The sequence below is a fragment of the Phyllostomus discolor genome, chromosome 6 (assembly GCF_004126475.2).
Source record: "Phyllostomus discolor isolate MPI-MPIP mPhyDis1 chromosome 6, mPhyDis1.pri.v3, whole genome shotgun sequence".
Taxonomy (NCBI): Eukaryota; Metazoa; Chordata; class Mammalia; order Chiroptera; family Phyllostomidae; genus Phyllostomus; species Phyllostomus discolor.
This window is the reverse complement of record NC_040908.2, coordinates 29,282,891-29,305,317: the sequence shown is the minus strand read 5'-3', so window position 1 is coordinate 29,305,317 and position 22,427 is coordinate 29,282,891. Positions and strand designations below refer to the sequence as shown.

General features: G+C 57.6%; 1 protein-coding gene across 3 annotated transcripts in view; it reads right to left on the bottom strand.

Moving 5' to 3' along the window:
* Positions 1–820: 820 nt before the first annotated feature.
* Positions 821–22,427, bottom strand: part of TTC7A (tetratricopeptide repeat domain 7A) — a 112,957-nt gene continuing 91,350 nt past the window's right edge. Inside the window, exons 14-16 of one of the 3 annotated variants that reach the window (XM_036027930.1) lie at positions 21,792–21,926; positions 14,058–14,260; positions 821–3,236 (exon numbers count right to left, since the gene is read on the bottom strand). In XM_036027930.1, the coding sequence (XP_035883823.1) occupies positions 3,015–3,236; positions 14,058–14,260; positions 21,792–21,926 (560 nt within the window). In that variant the 3' untranslated portion in view covers positions 821–3,014. The remainder of the gene's footprint in view (positions 3,237–14,057; positions 14,261–21,791; positions 21,927–22,427) is intronic. The other 2 variants (XM_036027929.1, XM_028515504.2) reach the window with 2 other exon arrangements.

Genomic DNA, 22,427 nt, shown 5'->3' with positions numbered 1-22,427 from the left:
AGGACAGCAAAACTGCAATGAGAGCAGAGCTGTGGGTAGGGGAGGCCAGGCCACAGTGAGGCCAGGGAGCAGGAAGCTCAGTCTAGGCCAGCCCCAAGTTCCAGGGAAAGCCTCCGGAGCAGCTGTCGACAAAGTGGGTGGGTGCAGCCTTGGGGTGCACCAGATAAGGCTTGGGCATACACAGAGAAGATAGAGCTCCTGTATAAACTTGTGTCATCCTTCAAAATTTTAGCGCACGTTTTATATGTAGTATGTTGGTATGTGGTAAAACATATATCAGGTGTGCATTGGCATGTCCTGCTCAGCGCAGGTGGCCAATATGGATGCCACCTGGATCCTCACCACATGCCCCTCCCGGGGGCTTCTCCCCTGGGTGCTGGAGAAGGCCACTGGCAGTGCCCTGGGAACAATCTCTCTGTTCAGGCGGCAAGTCTGGCTCTGACTCTGCAGTGGGGCCCTGGAGGCAGCAGGGGGCTCAGGGCCACCTAAAGGACAGGTAGCAGTCTGAAACGAGACCTATACTAGCTGGGCATGCCTAGAGCCCCTCTCCCTCCTCCCACCCATCTCCAGGCTCCAGCCCGACCCCGAAGCCCTCCCGAACGCCCTACCCCTGCCCCCCAGTACTCATCCCCTCTCACTGGGCTAAAATGACAGTCCTGTCATTGGGGCCCTCCCTCCCCCCTTGCTCCTCCAACTCCCCACCCCTGACCTGCGAGGCCCAGGCCCTGGCCTTCAGGACTCCGTGGGCCCCTCCCCTTCTGTAATACCCCGGCCTCTCCAGGGCCCGTTCAAGGCAGGCTCCGGAGCCACCTGTGTGCTGAATGAACACACTGCTTCAGACAAACCTGCTTCCCCTTCAGGGGTCTCTTCACTCAACCTGCGAACTGGCAGCAACTTGGCCTAGACCGCCGAGGCCTCCTCTGAGGGTACATTTGGTGCCTTTCCTTTCCGAGAACTGACCACCAACATCTTTGGGTCCCCCCAGGCAAAATCAATGGCTTCTGCTTTGTCTTAATTCTTTGTCGCCTAACAGAATTCCAGGATAAAAATAGAGCTCTATCATATACAGGGCCTGGCACAAATAATGCCCCCTTTTTATTAAAAATCTTTTATTACAAAATCATGAGCATGTAATTCTGTAACATAACAATATCATACTCAAGCATACCATATGACATTTTAGGTGAGATGTTCAAATTAAAACTATAAATTATTGTACCCATATAATATTACCTGACCAACCACACTCAAGCAGGCGTTACTTCTGCCAGACTCTGTGTGTACACACACACACACACATACACAGATCCTTCAAACTGGAGGTGAAGGATGCGGTTTCTCTGCAGTGTTGCTCACCTGGCGGGAGGCCAGGGGGCGTGGGGCTTTCCCCGGGAAGCCCCTGGGGGTGCAGTGCTGAGCCCAGGTGGTGAGGAGGGGGGTTTCCCACAGACGGCCTGGGCTGTGACAAACCTGGGCAGTCCCTGCTCCACCTTTCCACACACCTTGAAATGAGAGATGTACCTGATGGAGCTTTAAAACTAAAACCCAAAGTGCAGGTAAAAAAGGGATTCCCCTAATCGGCCTGTGGTGGTGGAGGGGGCAGGGGGATTCCTTGGGGAGAATTCCCAGAGCATCAAGCAGCAGGCTAGGGGAGCAGCAGGAAAGACCCCACTGCCAGCACCCAGGGCCCCTGCTGACAAAGGTATCAAGTATACAGAGGCCAGCTCAAGTAGTTAGGCGCCAGGCAGGGAGAACCAACCGGCCAGGGCGGGGCTTGGGTTAACCAACAAAGCCCGAGGCGAAGTGGACTACCAGTGGTGGGATGAATCTGGGACAGTCCTGGAGCCTCCCCGTCCCCACCTCATCGCCCCTACAGTGATCTGCCCTATACTCATGGCCCTGAAAGGGAAGGCTTCGAGGAGCAATGTGTTGACTTAACGTATTAGAAAGGACCGGCTGCAACGGCCATGCTTACACCCTGAGGCCCATCCTGGGGCTACAGCCCAGGGTCTGAGCTGGCTGCTTGAGCTGGGGCATTTCCAGGAAGGTGGCAGTGGGCAGAAATGGAAGGTCGGTTAGGGCCGGTGCTCAGTGTCCCTGGCCAGATGCCATGGGCCTCAAAGGCGCTTGGCAGCAGAGGGTACATAGTGAGTCCCAACTGGCCTCACTGGGCAAAGGGCAACGCCAGGCATTACCCACTAAGTCGAAGTCTGGGAGAGGAATCCATCTTCTTCCCACTTGCCAGTGGGTTCCTCAACCCATGACTGCTCTGGGCAAGACCTGAGAGTGATCTGAAACCTTGTCCTGAGACTGTGGCGTGGGACTGGGACGTGGGACTCTCCCAAGGCACAGAGGCACGGGTGGGGGGAAGGCACAGCTGTAAGGCTCCAGGGAGTAGGTCCTGTCACCACGACTCTATGACACTGAGGGTTCAAGCAGACTGTCTCCCGAGGAGCCAAGGAAAAACACAGGAACCCCTGTTGGCCCGGCCTGAGGGTAGCTGCAGGGTTCATTGCTGGTGCTGGAGGGCGGAGGGCTGAGGTTCGAGACTAAAGCTCATGCAAAGTGGGAAATTGGGATCAGGGATGCCGAGGGAGGGTGGCAGGTGTGTACAGGGGTCTCTAGAGGGGCAAGTGACCAAGCCCACAGACCTTACTGCACATTTCGAGGATGCACAGATACTCTGGGGAGGGGCCCATGTTGAAGTGGCCTCCCGGCCACTTCCTTGCTCGTAAATGTCACAATGTCTGATTCCCGAGGAGCAAGGAATTTGCTTTTGATGCAAATCTGGTCCACCCAGCTCCAGACGAGCCTCTCTCCCAGACTCACTGGGCCCTGGAGGGAGTGGAGAGGCGGGGTGGGGGAGGCGAGGGGAACTAGGGCTGCAGCTTGCAGAAGTGTTCCCTAGAGATGTATTTCCCTGAGGTCCCGTGCCTCCCTGAACCCAGGTTCCCTGCCGTCGGCCTGCTCCGCCCACTGGGCAGCCCCTTTCCTCCTGCTGTTGCAGGGCAGAGTCAGAGCTCTCTGGGGATGATGGAGAAGGGCAGCACCGGGCTGCTGGCTTCCAGCTCGAGGGCGGTGAGGAAGCACTCCACAGAGGCCTCGCTCTGGCCCTGGGCCTGCAGCACCTCGCCCAGGCCCTGCCATGCCTCGTGGCAGGTGCTCTGCCTCTCCACAGCGTCCCGCAGCACCTTCTGGGCCAGGCACTTGTGGTCCAGCCGACTCAGCACCATGCCCTGGGAGCAAGCACAGGGTGAGGGGTTAGTGAGGGTGTCCTGGGGTAAGAACACCATGGCCATCGGGGCAACGAGCGGGAAGCAACTTGGCCACCAGCTGGGGAGGGCCCCAGACGCGGTGTCTCGCTTGGATTCGGTCAAGTGACTGTGCCCTTGATTAATGTGAATCTCACCTGTCCCACCCCTGACCTGCTTCCAGGCCAGCCTCCCAAATCACACACCGTGGGAGCTGTGTCCCGCCCAGCCCCAAGGGATGGGCGTTCAGCAGCCTTGGCTTCGAGTCTCCCCACTACCAGCTGGGGGACCCTGGGCAAGCCACCACTCTCTGGCCCTCTGTTTCCTCACCTATAAAAGCGGAAGACCACAGTAGCCACCTCAAGGGCTATTGTGAAGTTTACAGGAGTCCGTTTATGTAAAATACTTGAACAGAGTTTGGCCTGTGTGAGTCTGTCGATGGGCCTGTCACCCCCGGGGCCTGCTGCTGCCCTTCTCCCCAGGGACCGAGGGATGTGTGCTGCAGCTCCAGCTTCCATCACCTTGGGGAGAACCTTCAACCTGTGGGTGGGTGGGTGGGTGGGGCAGCTCCTTTGCCTGCATCCCCGGTCTTCCTAGGGACATCTGGGTCCCAGGAACTAATGCTCACCCCAGCCCAGCCTGGCAAGTGAGGGCCACAGAACAGTCAGGGGGCTGGGGACTGGGGACGGAGGCTGTGTGACAGACGGCTTTGGGAGGGTGGGTCAGGGTAGTCAGGGACTGGGCCTTACATTTTCGGCTCCAACAACCCCGCTGCCAGAGAGATACAGGAAGTGACAGGAATTGTTACAAAAAGGAGTTGGGAATTCAACTGGCACCCTGCCCCTCTGGGTCCACTTCTACACACACTGGGTGAGCAGGGGCAGGGGCTGGCATCTCCTTTCTGCCTTCGTTCCCAGAAAGGCTGCTTTGCACCACACTGTCTCACTGATCTGTGTCCCAGCCCCCAAAGGTGGCCTGGGATGGCAGCACTGGGGGCCTCCTCTCATTCCAAGAGACGGGGTAAAGCACAAAGACGTGAGGTAAAGTGCAAACAATGCTGACTTCCTGGATAGGCGGGGGCCAGGGTGGGGGTGGGGAGCTGCCTTCTGTGTGCTGGGAGCCCCCTCCCGGGTGCCCGCCCACTGGCGGCCATGTACATTTTTAGCTGGAACATTTTCATCCTCACCACGCTCCCCAGAGTTAGGCCCTCCGTTGCTATGGAGACCTACTGAGGAAGATGCACATGCCTGATTTCATAAAGAGCCTGGAACATGACCAATTAGGAAAGAGGGAAGGCTGGCGCCCAAGAAGCCCTAGGAAAAGCCTCTCCCTCTCTGGAGGTGCTGGCTGGCAGTACTGGGGCCAGGGGGCAGGAGAGGAAGGAGGAGATGTCTCTTCAACCCAGGGTGAAGCCATCCCCAGGGAACCACGAGGATGAGGCAGAGGACAGGGGAGGATGGGGAGCTGCAGCCAGGAGGAGCCTCAGGCAGGCCCCCAGCTCCGGCTCTCGCCAGATGGGAGTGGTGCTGACTCAGGGCTGCCTAAGACCAGGGGGCTGTGCCCAGTCTGGTCAACAGGGCTCCAGGCCAAGCCGCTCTGCCCGCAGGGCCTGGGAGCTGGACCCTGAGCAGCTCACGATGGAACAGGGCCCACAGGGAGGAGGGAAGGAAGGCGAGACAACAGGCTGCCAGACGCCAAAATTAAGCACCAAAAATGGAAGGTTTGAGCCCTGTAAGTGCTGCCCATGGGGGAGCGACAGAGGACAGATGGGGAAGGGCCAGCCAGCAGGGCCTCCCAGAGAGGGGGCAGGGCCGCAGGGGCTTCTACACACGAAAATTGCTATACTGAGCTCCCACATGAGGTTTCATTGGAAAAGAGGGCTCGATCTAAAAATGAGTTTGAAAACCCCCGATTCTCAGGAAGCGTGTGGGTGTTTGGGAAGCGTCCAGATGTGCCCGAAGGCTGACCCGGGAGTGCACACGGGTGCGCGTGCTGGTCTCAGTTCAGAGGGCCTGTGGCAGGCGCCTTTGCAAGCTCTGTGCAGCAGACAAGCCCAGGGCTGCACAGCCACCAGAACCCCGGCGCTGCCGCCGACTGGTGCAGCGGCTCTGGGCAAGCGGCCCGTTGTCTCTGAGCCACGGTTTCCTCATCTGCAAGCTGGGCAACAGAAGGGTCCTCCCTCATAAGCTACTGACCAATTTGAAATTGTGTAGTGGGGGCACATGGTGGGCAGAGAGCAAATGGAAGTGTCCCCAAGATGACCAGAGGTCCTGGAGGGGATGAAGGCGTGGAACAGCTGAGTTTTCCAGAGGGCAGGGCTCTCTGTCGGGGCCGACTGTGGGCTAGGCTGGGCTCGGTTCACATCCCCACCACCCTGGGGTGCTGACCTGAGAGCCTGAAAGGAGACACCGGGCTGGGGTCAGGCTGGGGCCCAGAGGCCTGGGGCCTGTAACAGGATCTGCGGCCACCTGCCCGAGACACCAGCCCGTTCGTGTTTGGTAGCAACTCGGAGTGTTTGCTGCTTGACAACCGGACAGGGCGCAGCCCAGGGGACTGCGGGTCTCACCTGCTCCGCCCCGGTCCGCACTGCCACCCCCCTGGCACCCCGGCCCCCACGGGCCTCCGTTCAAACGTCCCTGCGAACTCCCCCCACCCTGGCCAGGGGGTATCCTGAACCCAGAGCAACCAGACCTGCTGGTGACCTTCACCCAAAAGAGGTCATAGCTGTGTTGCCCTGGCACAGGGATCAGAAAGTGAGGTGCAAGTTGCTCTTGGCGACGGAGCACAGCCCCTGTAAGAGGGGCCAGAGTTGGTGGCAGCTGCTCAGGGAGGGGCAGGGCCGTGGGGAAGTCCCAGACATTTCCGACTTCCTCCATTCCTCTCCCCTCCCTCCTTCCCTTCTTGGTTCACAAGGAGGAGGAAACATCTGGCCACATCTCATCGACCTGGGACCCGGCTCCCCGTAAGCCTTCCCTGAGGACGGCAGGACCCCTTGCCCATGTCACCACCTTGACACTAGTCTCCATTACTGCAGCTGTCAAATGCAACCCCTGTCCTCGTGTCTAGGCTGAGGGGGACGGGTCCCTGGCTCCTACCTGCCTGGCCAACCCACACGATAGCAGCTCAACAGAGCTCGTGTGGGAAGGTCCTGGGCTCAAAGCTGGGTACCCCAGAGGCACCTGTGGGTGCCTAGCAGCTTGCTCAGTGCCACTGGACAGGCAGCCTGAGGGGCCCTCTGAGGGGGGCCCCCTCTGTTAGGAGCCCAGGTTCTCTGTGGAGGTCCAGGGTGGGGTCAGGGGCTGTAGCCTGGGGTGGGGATGCAGAAGAAATCGGATCCTGCCTTATTTTTCCAAGCTGCCACTGCATAGCATCTCACCCAGTGCCTGACACTGTCTCCCGGGGGGACAGGCAGCACGAAGGTCCCTGCCTGCCTTCTCCTCCTTTTCAGTGGAGGCCTGCTCTGGGAAATAGTCCCCAGTGCTGGGCCAGCTGCTGGTCATGCTGAGAGCTCCCTCCCCACCCCTCTCCTCAAGTATTTATAGAAGTTATTTTGGGAATTTTCTTTCTGAGCTCAAGGCACATTCCTGGGATTCTGTCATAGTCTTTCCAGCTGGGAAGCCGGGAATCAGCTGGAGGCTGCTGGAGCCTCCTGGTCCCTGGAGCCTCCTGCTTGGGGACCCTGGGGCTGCAGGGAGGAGCCCCTGGTGGGGCCACCTCTGAGGCTGCTCCACAGGAAGGCTCCCTCCTGTCACCCATCCTGGGGTGCTGACACGCCCAGTGAGGGAGGCCCACATTTCTGCATGCTGGATTCTCCCAGGTGTGTCAGCCTCAACCTGTCCAACTAGCCTGGGAATGAGGCGGCTCTTCGGGCTGAGAAGCAGCCTACACATCACCACCTCCATCTGGGAGCTGGGGCCGCCTCAGAGTCACGGACGGGTCGTACTTTCCTGTTGGGAGAAGGGGCACAAATCCTTGTGGATCCCACCCCTTGCCTGGCCGATGGCCCCCCTACCCTCAATCAGAGCTCCTCCAGGCTCTCATAGGAAGAGGGCCCTGCTGAGGGAGCCCAGCCTAGGTGGGGCCCCACCTGGCCACGGCCAAGCCCTCAGGGCTAAGTCAGGAGGCTGTAGCGAGGCTGCTGGACTTCGGGTTTTAGAAGAGAAGACCCTGTGATGGGCAGTGAGAAGGGGGCCCATTGCAGAGGCCCCACTCTGGGATCAGGAGACGGAGCCATGGGGGCTGGTGATGACATATTTGGTGGGGTGTAGGGGGGTATGGCCTGGTGGATAAGATGGAAGGGGCTGAACCCAGCTGTATCTTCCACAGGGTGAGTCTTTCAGACCATTGACTCTGGGGCCAAGCTAAACCAGCAGTGCCTCGCTATCATTCTGATCTGAATCTATAACAGGCTGACAGAAAGTTTCCTTTCCACTTCCTCGTCAAGGTTGGCATGGACTTCGGGAGCCCACGCACCAGCCTAAGGCTTTCCAAAGTCTAGAGCCAGTAGAACCGCCCTCGTCTTCTGGAAAGTCCCTGAGCCTGGGCTGGGGGCTACGCGAGGCCAGGGGTAAGGCAGGGTGGGCAGGGGTCTCCTGACACCAGGGAGGCCTGGGCTGGGGGAGAACCGGCCCACGCACCTCCTACCACCCCGACACAGCAAGGCCCCAGAACTCTCTCATTTCCTTCCTCCTCCACTTTCCCTTCAGGGACTCCAGACTGCAGGCAGCGCTGCAGAGGGATGAGGAATACAGAACTCACAACAGAACCACTGCACCAGGAGGCCAATGACCAATAAGGCTTTCCTACTAAAACTGTTCTGTCAGAAAGAAGCAATATTCCCCACCTGCTGGAGCTGATGGGACAAAGAGTTCATCGACGAGGGGCTATACGTGCAAGAGCTCAGGAACCCCCCCACCCACTTCGGGGTCCTCCCACCCCTCAGACTGCTGGGCCCTCTAAGCTACCTGCCACAGCTCAGGAAGCCGACCAGGAGGCAGGCTTGGGCAGACGGGCAGCCTGGGCACCGAGGGACGGGCCTGGAGCCCTGCTGTTCTGTGCACTGCAGCCTGGTCCAGAGGCTGGGCATGGAGTTTCACTTCTCAGCCGCTCAGAAGGCCTTTCCTCCTTGGAGTCAGGATGCAGCCAAGGCTGGGCCGGCCTGGCATGACAACAGGCCAGAGTGCAGGGCTGAACAGGACGCCCCAGAGCCCGGCGTCCCCTGCCCCTCCTCTTCCTTGGCCACAGGGCCCCAGCATGCCCCTTTAGCTGATGCGGCTCACCCAAGGCGGTGGACTGCAAGACCAGGTCTCAAATTTCCCTAGTCCCTCAGCTCACGCCTGTGCCTATGGAGCAGGCTGCCCTCGCTCTCAACTCAGGTCAGCCGGGCCTTGTGCCGTGTATGCTCTTGTCCCAGCTGCAGGGCAGCTAGGGCTGATGCCCTACACATCTGCGCCTTGGCCAGAGTCACCTGGTAGGCTCACTGAGGACTGAGCAGCTTTGGTACAATGACTCTCTGCGGCTTGGCTCTGGGCTTCCATTTTCCTCTGCAAACCAAGAGCATCTGACCTGGTCTGGGAGCCACACTTCTAAAGCAAGATACAAAAGACCCCAGCTACTGGGCCAACCTCATTCTAACTGGAGCCCCATGTGCTTGGCACTGTGGTTCCTATTTTATAGATGAGGACACAGAGGTTCTGAGATGTGGTTAAACAGCAAGTGCAGCGAAAGTGGGACTCAAGTCCAGATCAGTCAGACTCAAGGCTGTGCTCCAACCTCCAGGCATAGCTGGCTCTGACAGTGGGGGTCAAGAACTGTGCCAGCCAACCGGCCCACAGGCAGCTCTGAGGTCCCTGGTCCTTGCCCAGCAGCCCCTCCCTGCCTTTGTAGCACCCTGTTGGCACCGGGGGCCATCCAGCAGCACAGGGAAGTTTGGACCAATGACCTTTACCCCACAGCCATCTGGTCAAAGATAGGCTCAGGCTACCCGCCACCAAGTCTTCCATGCAAATGGAGAGAAAAATGCCTGCTGTTAATGTACCTTTTCACAGGTCTCACCTCATCTAAGCCCAAAACTCTCCCTGGAGCTCACAAGAGCCTGAATTATTTTCCTCATTGGATAGAAGCCTGAGCCAGGGGAGGGAGTAATCTCTGTGCCCCATAACTTGAGGGCTGGCTGTCTGCCTCAGATGCGTCACCTCTACTGCACGAGCCTGCCCTCTAGGACTGGGGACGGGGCCCACCAGGGGAGGGTGCTGGGGGCAGCTCTGTGTGGCCACAGTCTACCACCTCCTTGGCCTTAGAGAGCAGGGACTTCTTGTTGGATCCCGGAGCCCCTGCCAAAGGCCCAATTCAGAACCCTGGGCTAGATGCAGCAGAACCCTGGTCCTCCCTGACTCGGATCCCACCTTGGGGAAGGCTAGGGATCTGGTGGGGAGCTCTGGGGACTTGAGATACACTGCAGCATGCTCTGGTCTGGGGAGAGGTGGGGCAAGAGGCTCTGGGGCCCTCCGGGGATGGCCATGCATTGAGCCCACAGCCCACGTCAAGAGCAAGACGTCAGCCGCATGCTGGGAGCAAGATGGAACAAATGAAGGGGAATAATTCATGGCCACGCTCTCATCAGAGGGCACTGGATGACAGAAATGCTGTCTTCCGCCTTTGCGGGGGCGTCTGGAGAGAGAAGAGGCCAGGTCACATGGCTAGGATTGCTTCAGAAATTACATCCCCAGGACTTACAGCACAGGAGCTAAAGCTCACGCAGGGCAGTCTCTCCCTGCTGCTGGGGTGACCGAGGAGAAAGGGTTCCAGGGAGACGGGGCAACAGGAACCTGGAGCTCTGTCCCAAGAAGAAAGCATAACCAGGGACAGGGGCCGGTGGGGAGCAGGAAACCCCACCTGCCCTCCAGAAACGCAGGTGGCAGGAATGCAACCACACCTGCCCACTCGTGGCTGAGGCTTTCTCTGTGGTGAGTCGGGCTGCACCAAAGCATCCATGCTCCTGGCTCAGCCTAGCGGAGGGCAGGGAGAGCGACTTGGCCTGAAGCCAGAGCTAGTGACCCTCCTACCACTAAGGTCAGGTGACCTCAATGGAACTTCCTCTTGGGAGGGCTCTGAGTGACTTGTCCAGTCCATCAGCCACACTTGGGCTTCTCATTGTCCCCAGGCATCCCTGCTCTCTTGGTGTGCAGAGGGGCTCCTGAGAGGAAAGGGCAGAGACAGGTTCCGAGAGACAGATGCAGGCTGCCTGAGGACCCTCCTCTGGCTGAGGCCGTGGGGCCCTCTCTGAAAAGCAGTGCCAGCCAGGGCCCCCTCCTCTGCTGATCTGGGGAAGGACCCTGCCTTCTTTCTCGTGCTTCCTCAGGGGCAGGCAGGTGAAGTTCAGGCTTCCCCTCCCTCACTAGAGTTGTCCGCCAGGAAATCAACTCCTGAACACCCAGGCCGAGGGAGTGAGGTGTCTGGCTACTGGTCAGGGAGGCCGGGACTGAGCCGGCAGAGACCCCGCCAGGACCTGCTGCTGGATGTCACTGGGAGTTTCCGTCTGCAGAGAGCACGCCTTTCTCCGTCTGTACTTTGGCAGAGGTGGCGGCTGCAGGACCAGGGCGCGAGGACGCAGACGCCTTTGGGGCGCTGCTGTGGCACAGGGGAGACTCTTTCCTGGTAGAGCACTGCCAAGGCAGTGTCTCTTTCCTGCCTGATCTGGGTGGAGAAATCTGAGCCGAGCCCAGAGTGGAGCCAGAACCATGGAGAGGTCCCCTGTCACATGCAGGGCAGCGGGACGGGGAGAGGAGAGAACCTGCTTCTGGGCCGAAGTTCAGATTCCTGGAAATGCCCGAACCCTGGCTCCTGAACGCAACAGCCTTCCACTCCTAGAGGCTTCCTCCAGCCTGTCCCCCGCTGGCCTGTCCCCCATACACAGACACAGGGAGAGGCCTATTGGCCGGCCTCCTGGTGTGTGGTGACCCTGCCTCAGGGACTGCAGGACCAAACCTGGCCGCCGCACAGCTCAGAGTCCATCCTCACCCTCCTCTTTCCAGACCTCAGGGAGTGGGACTCAACCACGACCTCTGAGGGCTCACGGGGGACCCAGAGCTCCTCCAGTCCTGGCTATGGGTGGCTGTGCTCTCAGGGGACCCTAGCACCTACGAGAGGCCAGCATCCTCACAAAGCCACAGTGGCATGGTAAGGCCAGGGTGTCCTCCCTGGGAAGCTGCCTTATCCATGACTCCACAGTGGGGGAACGCCAGTTCCCCTCCATGTTCCTTTCGCTGGATAATTCTCCAGGGGTGCACCCACCCCTGGAGTTCACAAAGGCTGAGATAACAGATAGGTTGCTCTTGCTCTCTACCGACTATTTCTACAGTGACTCTCTTACATAACTGTCAGGCTGACTTAACCAATGAGGAGTGGATCCCTTCGTGTTGTACTGTGGTGATAAAGATCACAATGTGACATCTGTGCTCAATGGGGGAAAGTGCTGTGATTGATTAGTAATGTCTGTCACGGGTGAGGGACTAGAGCATGGTGGCGTACATGCTGTGCTTTGCTTTCTCAGATACTGCAGTGCAGACTTTTAGTTGTACTTTCACATGCGTCACCTCACTTGATTAGAACATAGGTCTAGGGATGATGAAGATTATTATTTATTTGCAAAGGGAGACATCGGGAAGCTTGAAGTTAAGTGTGTCTTTTCCTAAGTCATCCAAGTGAGTTAGGGCCAGCGCCAGGGTTAGGTCACAGACTGCCCTGAGTCTGAGGTCAGTCCAGGGAAGACACTTAGACTGGGGAAGGTAGAGATCAACATGCCGAAGTGTTCGTGTGTCTCTGGGAGAAGAGCGCTTAGTAAATCTTCCCCAGGCCTGAAATCTGCTATTCTGTATGCATACGTGTAGGATGCTGGCAGGAACAGCGCGCGTGGAAAGGAGGTGGGCTGCCCACGCTGGAGCCAACGGCCCCTCTGGTTGCTTAGAACTTTCGCAGTGGGCTGGCCTGCCTCCGACCTGCTCCGATTTCACCACATCAGGAAGGCACCCCGGGAAGAGAAAAGGGACCATTTCAGAAACATCTGCAGGGAGCCACTCTGGACAGCTCTTCAGTTACCATGGAAACTCACCCTTGGAAACTGCTTCAATTTCAGGGAAATAGCTACCAACAATAATAAGCATAAATGAAAAATGGTACTCTGTTACTTCAAAATTGTACTTGTTATTGGATTTCGGTGGGTTTTAGGAACTGAACAGCAGGCTCCTACCCGCGAGCGCAGCGGAAGGCCGACATCGCTGCCTGGCTGCTGGCCGAGGCCCAGTGACGTAGCCACATCCCCCCTCCCACCGCCCTAATCAAGTTTCTGGACGTGACCTCCAGGAGGCATGCATCAGAGGAGCCAGTGTCTGAACTGCGGGAGGAAGGATGTGCCTTGCAAAAAACAAACCTCTGCTGAGCAGACTGGCAGCCAACCCGGAGGAGCCGCGTGGAGGGGAACAGGGGTCAGGGTGTGACGCCCCTGTGCAGGCTTTCTTCAGCTGGTGCGCCGCACTCGCATGGGCCCACGCTGAAAAGCCCTTGAGAAACCAGGCAGCGGGAGTAAGAGCTGAGCTGGGACTCTCTGTTCTCATCTGTTTTCAAGGACTCTTGGGGTTGGAAAGGACCTTGTTATAAACCCCTATGTGATGTTTCTGTCAGCAGCATCCTCAGAGGATGGTACCTGAGTTTGTGCTGGGACATCCCAAGGAGTTATCACACCATGCTCCTGACACTGGGCTGCAGTCTAACTCCCGGAAGCTTCTGCTCATGGATGATCAGACCCCTCCGGGCAGCGATGATCCTGCGGCCATCTGCAGTCCTTCTTCCGACCCTTCTGTGTTAGTGTCTGGATGTAAGTGGCCTTCTCATGGCTGTTCTCAAGGAGCTCTCAGGTGGACAGGAAGTGGAACCCGGACTCTGACAGGGGAACACTGCGTCTCTAACTGTGGGCTCCTAAACTATGCTTCAAAAACTTCTGTGCGTATGCAGGCCTGCACACTTTCAGGGCACTGCGCTGATCCTGGTGCCCGCTCCCTGAAGGCAGCCAAGGAAGGCAGGAAAGAAGTTACACTGAGGGCCTACTGTACTAGATAAGGAGAGGCCCACTGCACAGATAAGTAAAAAAGAGGCACAGAGAGGGGGGCTGACCTGCCCATAGTCACCTGGAAAGAGAATGGCCAGGCCCAGACAAGAGCACCAGCATTTTGCTCCCGGTCTCTGACCCTTCCCATAGGAAAGGAAGGTCACTGAGCCTTGGGCACCCAAGCCCTGAGCTCCATGTCCTGAGGTTGGGGGCCCCAGGGGCTATTTCCAATGTGTGCTCGAGTCAGACCCAGAATGACAGCCCACTCTGGGGCATCCCCCGGCATCCTGCCCAGGAGCTCCTCTGAAATGGGGAAGGCAGCCCAATGATTGTGAAGGGCCTGAGAACCCCCACAAAGAACATTCCGGTATCTAGAGGCTCCAGGGAGAGGATCTGATGCGCACACAACAGTGGAAGCCATCTGAGGCTAGGCTGCCTGCCGTACAGAAACTAACAGCAACGCATCACAGAGCGTCAGCCTGTGCTCGCGGATGCTTTCATCTACTCAGGCAGGCTCTGACTCCGGGAAGCGGCCTGCCTTTGCGGGAGGGAGCGTCGGTGGCCGTTCCCAACAGAGCAGGGCGGAAGCCACCTCCAGACACCAGATCACCAGGGAACCAGGGCAGCAAAGCACCTGCAGGCATGGAGGGGGTGAGGGTGGAGAGGGCCCCGAGGCCTTGTGTGGGGGTGCGAGGCTGACTCACCAGGCTGTGCATGATGCGCACGCCGTCGGGGTTCACTGTGAGTGCCTCCTTGTACAGCTGCTTGGCCTCCTCCAGGCTGCCCTTCATCTCAGCCAGCCGGCCGCGCATGTAGAGGACCGAGTGCGAGGTGGGGAAGAGGCTCGCTGCCTCCTGGATGCAGAAACCTGCTTCCTTCAGGTGCTGCTGCTCCATGAACAGTTCAGCTGTGAAACCAGAAGGACAGTGGGAGGTGAGAGTGGCGGCAAAGTCGGAGGCAGCAGCCCCCGCCCTGGGAACCAGTCTTGGGTGATGGAAACCACCCCTGCCAGTCACAGCACAGGGTGGGCTTGTTCTGGGGTGCGGGGCTAACACCAGGTGAGGGCTTCTGAGTGCTCGCTGTGCTGTGCTCCACACAGACAGACTCTCGGCCAACGCTCACAAAGTGCTGTAGAGCAAGCACTCTTATTGTTAGGCTTCAGGGAGCAGTAAACTGAGGCACAGAGAGGGTAGGGAAATTGCCCAAGGCTACAGAAAGGGTAAGTTAGGTTAGGTAAAATGGCATTAGGCCATTGGACTTCAGAGACCTGCAGTAGGGACACAAGTGGTATCTCCTGGAGCTCAGCCTTTGCTTAGGTGACGGTGACTTTTTTCCAGTGTCCTCTCATGTCGCTTGTTTATTATTGTGTGCCTGGGCTAGGGGGAGGGAAGCAGATGTGGTGGCTCTCCTCCAGCTCTCAGTCTCCAAGGAGGGAGGCTAGCTGTGTGCACAGAGCCTGAGGGAGAGCCAGGTGATCCTGCCAAGGATGGGCGTGGGTGGGGGAGGAGGAGAGAGGCCAGGGAGCACCTGTGCAGGGGCAGAGCCAAGCCCCGCCAAGGGGTGTTAGTAACAGCTCCCAAACAGCCGGCACCCACTGAGTGCCGACTGTGGGCCAAGGCCCAACTGTGAGAAGCATCTTCTCTCATTTAATCCTCACAAGTCTGGGAGGGAGGCGGCGGCGCTCTCACAAGCCCCACGCTAACAAGCCAGGCTGAGGGAGGGAGGACCTCACCCCACCCCTCAGTGGGAAGGGGCAGGGCAGGGCTGGGTCCCCTAGCAGCTCCCGGCCTCCCTCCAAAGGACTTTCTGCAGCACCGAGAAGAACAGAGGACACACGTACAATGCGCCCCACAACCGGTTTGCCTTCCTCCCCAGATCAGTGGAAAACAGGGCAGTTTCTGCAGTCCCAGACCAGCCCACATAAATGCAGTTCAAACCCTCCTGCACGCACACACCCACAGCAGGTGCTTTTCAAAGCGCAGCTCTTTGGGGCTGCAGGTTGGCCTCACGGACCACTCAGCCCTCCTCTGACGGCAGCCCACGGCTCGGCTGCCCCGCCTGGGGCTGGTGCCCGTGCACAGATGGGAGCACAGAAGGGCAAGCAGAGCCTGGCTTGTGACTTTGCCAAGAGCTGTTCCTTACAAAGGATGAGAGCTGAGGTTACATGAGTTCGGATTAGGCCTGGGGTGGGCTGGATAAGAGACATCCCACAGGAAGCTCCCAGAAAGAGATAGGAAACCCAGGCTCAGGCATCACATCTTCCCACTCTGGCAAGAAGGAGGAAGGAGGTCTAACTGAGGCTTTGACTGTAGCACACAGCACTCGGAGCACTCAGCCTGAATGTTGCCTAAGGCTCATTGCATAATCAAATAGCTCGCCACATCCTAAAATACTACAGAGGGCTCTTCGAGCAGGGTACTTTTTTTCACTAGTGGAGATGAGTTTGGGAGACTCAGAGAATTAATTAAACACAGAGGAGCCAGGCTCCCCTGATAAGGCCAGAAAGAGAGATGCTGGCCCTTGTTCCCTGGGCCGGCCTGGACTGGAAATTCCCAAGACAGAAAACACAGGGAGGTGAGGCTGGGAAGGGCAGGCTTCGAGCCTGGGGCCTTGCAGGGAGGGCTGGCCCAGAGGTCGGGCACTCTGATCAATGTGCAACTATTGATCACTGACAGTATGCCTGGCCCTCCCACAAGGACAAAGAGTAAAGTCACCAAACTACTGGAGTGACCCAGAGCAGTGGAGTGACAAGTGCCAACTCAGTGCTCTGGTCAGTCTGAAGGGGTCAGGTCAGCTGTGCCGGTGTGGTCAGGGAAGTCTTCCTGAGGGAGGCAGCATTTGAGTTAAGATCTGACGGCGCAGGGGCACTTGGACTCGCAGAGAGAAGGGAGACTGGGCTATCCTGGAGGGCTGGACTCCCCTCTGGCAGAAGTCCCCAGGGCCACAAAGAAGAGGGCAGAAGTGGAAGGAAGTGTGAGTGCTGGGGGTGGGGAGGTCTTCCTGCATCAGTTCCCACAGTGGCTTCCTCCCTCGCCAGCAGCTCGGCTCAGAGGCCGGGCCCTCCACTGCCCCAGACCTTGCGCTGGGCAGGCCTGCCCAGGGCCTGGTCGGCCTGCCCACCTGGTCTTGGCACAGCTCATTAAGCTGTTTACAACTTGCTGCCCTGTCTCCTGAGCTTCATCTCCGGAGGCTGCCCCTGGTCCCTCCCCTGGGGATTCCTCGCAGTGCCCTGACATCAAGGGATTTTGATGACAAGATCCCAACCTCCCTCCTTCTTTGGGGCCCTGAGCCTTGGGCTGGCCATACACCAGAAAACACGCCCTGAAAACTAGGTAGGGCTGCTTTGCTCCATGGACTTCGTTACCAGTTACACAGGAAACCAGATGACACAGAACAGAGTCGGAGAAGTGAGGTCCTGCGGGCTGCTGGCTCAGCCTCGAGGACAGCTCCTGGCGGGCCCAGCTTCCAGGGCGGGGCCTCTGACCTGCAGTCAGGCTCACACGTCTGGGGGCTGCAGTGTACCCCTTCATTCCAGCCTCAGTGTCCCCAGGCAGTTGTTTTACCACACAGACAGCCACATGGCACAGTGCCTGCCCACTGCCCTGGTCTGCTACCACCAGGCCCTGGCTGCCAGGGCCCCAGGGTGCCCATGCCCCTCCCGGCCTCCCCTGGCCGGGGCCGGATGAACACTCAGTGTTACCGGGTTTTCCTTGGAGTCTCATAGTCGTGGTCATCATCCCAGGCAACTGGGGCCTCGCTGTCCCCTTGGTGCCAGGGGGTCCTCTCCGACCCTCTCTCAGTTCCGCACTCCCTCTCCCTACTCTGGGTTTCTGGCTTCTCCAATCCCCCTCCCAGCCCGTTCAAGACCTCCTGTCTCGCCTGACTCGCCTGTCTCGGCTCTTCCTCCTCCTCCCTCCAGCTCTCTCCACCCGCCCCCTCTTCGCTTTCTCTCAGCAGACTCCAAATGGAAAACATCTGTTCCCTGGAGCTTTGCAACCGTCCTTTTATTATTTTTTCTAAGGCATCCTGCTCTAACCCTGCACCGGAGCTGGTGCCAGTCTTCCTGCCATTCTGGCCAACACTGAGGCCTCACCCCCTAAGGTTGGGGGACAGACTCACTCCTCTAGGGCTATTTGCACAGCCTCTCTGCAGGGAGGGCCTCGCCCTCTGCCTGTCCTGAGCCGAGGAGCTGGGGGAGGGAGGGCCTAGGGCCACACCTACAGCCTTTTAGAGGCTTTCCCGGGGGGAAATGGAGACCCTCCGCCAGCTAAAAGGGCAGAGCCACCAAGGCAGGAGAGAAGTAAACATTGGGCTCTAAAAACAATCCACCTTAGCTAGCCCTGAGTTCCACGGGCATCACCAAGACTGCCCCCTACAGGAAATAAGCATCCCTCCTGTGGAGCAGGCCCTCTGGACATAGTGACACCAAGAATAAAGGAGAAGGTGGGGGTGGACCAGGGAGGAATGAAAGAGAAGATGGGGTGGGGGCAGAAGGGAGAAGGCCTGGAGAGTTAGAGATCTAAGGGAATGGGGGGCTGGTCTGAGACCTCCCACCCCTAGGCCCAGAGAGGGGCAGATTTGCCTCTGAGACCACAAGGGAATCAAGACTGCTCCGGCCTGGCCCCTCACTTCGTGTCCCGGGAGCCTCTTCTCACTAACTCAGGACCCTGCACGCAGTGGCTGACAGGCAGAAAGGAGGGAAGAAGAAAACCGCCGGAGCGAGGGGAGAGAGGACTTGGAAAGAAGGCACAGAAGGCAAGAGGGAGATGGGGGCCGGGGTGGGGAGCTGGGGAAAGAGGAGAGAGTGAAGACAAGGAAAGGAATGAGGAGGAACAAGGCAACGCAGGGCCAAGGGTAAGACAGCGTCTTCCTCGACTATAATTTTGTAACAAATAGGACCTCTGGACACAGCCCTGACTGCCCCACTGCAGTTCTCCAGGCTGCCCAGCTGCCAGCTGGGGTGGTGTCCATGTGCAGGGCCACCTTAAGAGCCAGGGCACCAGTGCCCAGGCAGTGTGAACTTGCCATTTGGGAGCTAAGACCTGGGCCAACTTCCCCCAACCCAGGGAGAGCCCTTGGCCACCTGTGAGCCCCTGGAATTCCAAGCAAGGGACCTCTCCCTCCACCCATCGGCCTCTCTCTAGCACGCTCAGTTTCCGAGGCGTGAGCAATACTGAGAGAGGGAGGTGGGCCGTCATGCTGTCCTGGAAGCACCTGCAGACACTCAGGACCCTGAAGTACCTGCGGGGCCACGCCTCACCCATTCTTGCACATACCTGCTGCCAAAGGGGCAACATTTCTGAAACTCATCTCTCAAGTGGAAGCCCTCGGGGAAGCTTCTCAACTCAGACTGGAAAGAGAAGGACCCTTGGACAGGGGATGCGAGGAGAACGAGAGCTGGGAGAAGAAGCACACAACATTTCCCAGCCTAGGAGAGGGGTTAATGACGGAACTTACTGCCAGAACAGACTGGGATGCAGTTTATCTGGCACCGAACCAGGGGGATTAGCTCATTCCAAAATGATAAAGGGGAATATTTTCCCCTTCTTGCAAAAGCGCTGCAGCTGGTGGCATCGTTAGGTGGGTGGGTGGGGGTGCTGATGCCAATACTCTTAGCCCAGGTCTGGTATGGGGAAGGGCGGTAGTTTGGGAGAAGCTATTGCCTTGGAGACCTGGTCCCAGCAGCCCTTCATTCGTGCTTGCTGGAGATGACAGTGACCAGGGGAGGGGAGAGGGTGCATGGGATGCCGATCACTCCAGAAGTCTCCCATGCTCAGAATGGAAGACCTAGGTCACGCTCTCATTTCCCTTTCTGGTTGTGGCTGCTGCCCACTAGTCTACTCCCCTTTCTAGAATGTTAATGGGCACATGGACACCCAGAATAACGATATTTCCTACAGTCCTTTGCAGCTAGGTGTGTGGTCGTGTGACTAAGTTCTGACCAACAGGTGGTAAGGGGAAGTGATGTGTGTAAACTCTAGGATCTGTCCTTATGGGAGGGGGTGTCCCCTTCTCCCACTCTTCCAAGTTATGCCTTGGAAAGTCAATGTGGTGGAGAGCCATGTTGGATCACTGGGGTAAAGTGACAAGAGGAGCCTTGGCTGGTGTGGCTCATTGGACTGAGTGCCGGGCTGTGAGCTGAAATGTCACTGGTTCGATTCCCAGTCAGGGCACATTGGGTTGTGGGCCAGGTTCCTGGTGGTGGGCATGTGAGAGGCAACTGATCGATGTTTTTCCTGCACATCGACGTTTCTCTCCCTCTCTTTCTCCCTCCCTTCCCCTCTCTCTAGAAATAAATAAGTAAAATCTTAAAAAAAAAAAGTGACAAGGGGAGAGCAGAACCAACAAAATGGAAGGAACCTGGGTCCCTGGACCAGGAGAGCAGAGCTGTCAGCCCAGGTGAGAGAAGGAAGCTTCCACCAGCTTGTAGAAGCCACTGTTATTCTCGATTGGTCACACGTACCCACACCTGTCTCCTAAGGCCGCACTGCCCAGCCCTCCCCTGGCACCACATTCAGAGTGCTCAGACTTTGTTCCCAAAGTTTTCTGCGGCTGAACATCTAGGATAATGTCTAGAAAAGAAAGGCTGATGTGCGAATTACCGAAGGGCATGTGTTTATGCCAATATTCCCCCATCTAATCACCGGCTTCAGGAGCAATTTAACCTTCCTTGGAGTTACCAGAACATCCTGGCACCCCTCACATAAAGTAGCATATCTGCGAAATGCAAGCAGGCTGGTAAGATGCAAAAATATTTTCACTTGATGGTAGTGTAAACAAGACACATGGTTAAAACAAAAGGCCCTGGGAGCCCCAGAGTAGGCCACACACAACCCTGGAGTGGCTCGCTGTGCTACTGCAGTCCCTGAAGTTGATGAAGCCCAAGCACACCCTCCAGAGCCGTTACAGCTCCATATCCTGGAAGGAAACAGAGCAATATTTGCCTAAAGCAGACCATGTCTATCGGTCCTCTGGATTTTTCAACATCCATTTTCCTGCTTCAAATGCAAGAAGCTGACCGTGGAGCACAGCCTGGACCCATCCCTGGCATCCTGAGGGACCCTGACACAGAAACTGGGGCAATATTTGCATTATTAAAATGCTTCTCTGCCTAGCCTTTCTGTGAATCCTGGCCCAATTTTATTTCTCCAGATTCAGAGCCTGCGGTGGGGAGAGAGGGGGCGTCCTGCATACTAATGTGTCCATATGTAGGCTCCATGCAGAAGGAAACCTCGGCTTCTCAGCTACGCACATTCCAACACTAACTTGCAAACCCCACATGTCCCAGGAACTGATTGTCTACTTTGGGTCTCTTCTCCATCTTCCCTCGGGAGCTACTGGCTCCAGCTCCTTGGCAGAAAGGGGGCAGATAGGAAGGTAACGGGAAAAAAGCCGAGGAGCTTTGCTTGGGCAGATCTCAGACAAGCAGGCATGCTGGCTCGGGGCATTTTTAGGATTCCACTTACTCTAGCACCTTCTTCTCTGTTCTGCGGCTGCTGCCATTTTATCTCAGGCTCTTCTCCGGCCTTGGTTCTCTCTTTTCACCCTAATCCACCTCTCCCACCACCATCTGATTAAACTCTCGATCACCCCAGTGAGTCGATCCTTGGCATTCCTTAGTCCAGCATCGAGGGTAGTCACTGTTGGTGGTGCCATGCTGCCTCTGTGTCCCCCGCAACCACCATGGATGGGACAGAAGTCAAACACCATTCGCTGAGCACCTACTGTGTGCCCCACACTGTACTAACTGCTTTGCCCACATCAGCTCATTTTAGACCAGGACAGGCAAGACAGAGCTGGCATTAGAACCCAGCTCTTTGAAACTCTGAAGCTGCCTTTGTCCCCAACACTAACTGACCCTCAGACTCCACAGTGCCAATAATGCCGATTAGCCGTCAAGAGGGACTGTGTCCTAAGTGACAACCCTAGTGTTACCAGCGCTCTGCCTTCAATGGACTCACCACCAGACCTCCCTTTCCTGGGGGCCGCCATTCCCTACCTCTTCTCTAGCTGTTCCACGAGCTCCTGGGGCTTGGGCCTTAACTAGTTTTACCCAGGAGAAGGTGGGCAAGGTGAAGTTGTTGAGACTAAGACTGTTCATCTGCGTGACCTTTCCTCATATCCTCTCACACTTGTCTTTGCTGCCAGAGGGTCTCCCTGGGTACGCAGACAGGCACTGTCCCTATTTGGCCGAGTGAAAACCCGTGACCAGGCAGATTAGGTGACTTTTCCTGGGCCAAGCAAAGAAGAAGGAGCTGGAACTAGAGCTCCAGGCTCCTGATGGCCAGGCTTTTCTGTGAGCAGTGAAGCCCATGTATGTGAGCCTTGTCAGGGACCCCCACCACCCCGTCCTCTCTTCTCTAGGACAGGACACAGCTCTGAGAGCCTGGGGGCCTGTTGGGATGTGAGCGGGTGTCACTGGGGCCAGGGACACTCACCAGCCTGGAGCCAGATCTGTTCCAGCGTGGTCCACAGCTGCATGGGGCCCTGCTTCAGAACGGAGCTGGGCATGGTCAGCTCTGACATGGCCTCTTCCAGCCGGGAGGCTGCGATGGACGATGCCCGCCGAGAGCCTGCAGAGCGAGAGCAGAGGGGCTGAGGAGCTGAGCAGCAGAATCTGAGTGCCAGACATCGTAGGTCTCAAGAGCAGGGTTGCACAGCCCCGTGGGGAAAGATGGGGCACACCCAATCACGGCAGGGTGGCCGCCAAACAGCTCGCAGAGCCACCAGGAAGGGCCCGCCTGGTCCCCTCGCCCTTGGCTGGGGAGAGGAGCTTCAAGGGGGCGATCGGGCGGTGAGCCCACGCCTAGGAGTCTGTCACCGAGGAATGCAATCATCAGTGTCAGCAAAGGTGCTGGTTCTTCTGCCTGTTATTTTGACATTGACCAAAATGACTGAATGTCCAACAACAGGGACTGATTAAAAACAAGTGAGGGTATAATCATACGAGACTCCACAACCATCCACACAACTGTGCACATACGTATGGATATCAATGTGGAAAGATGTGCAGACTCTACAGTCAGGTGGAAAACACAGGCTGGAAAAGGGTATACAGCGTTCTTACAAGAAAG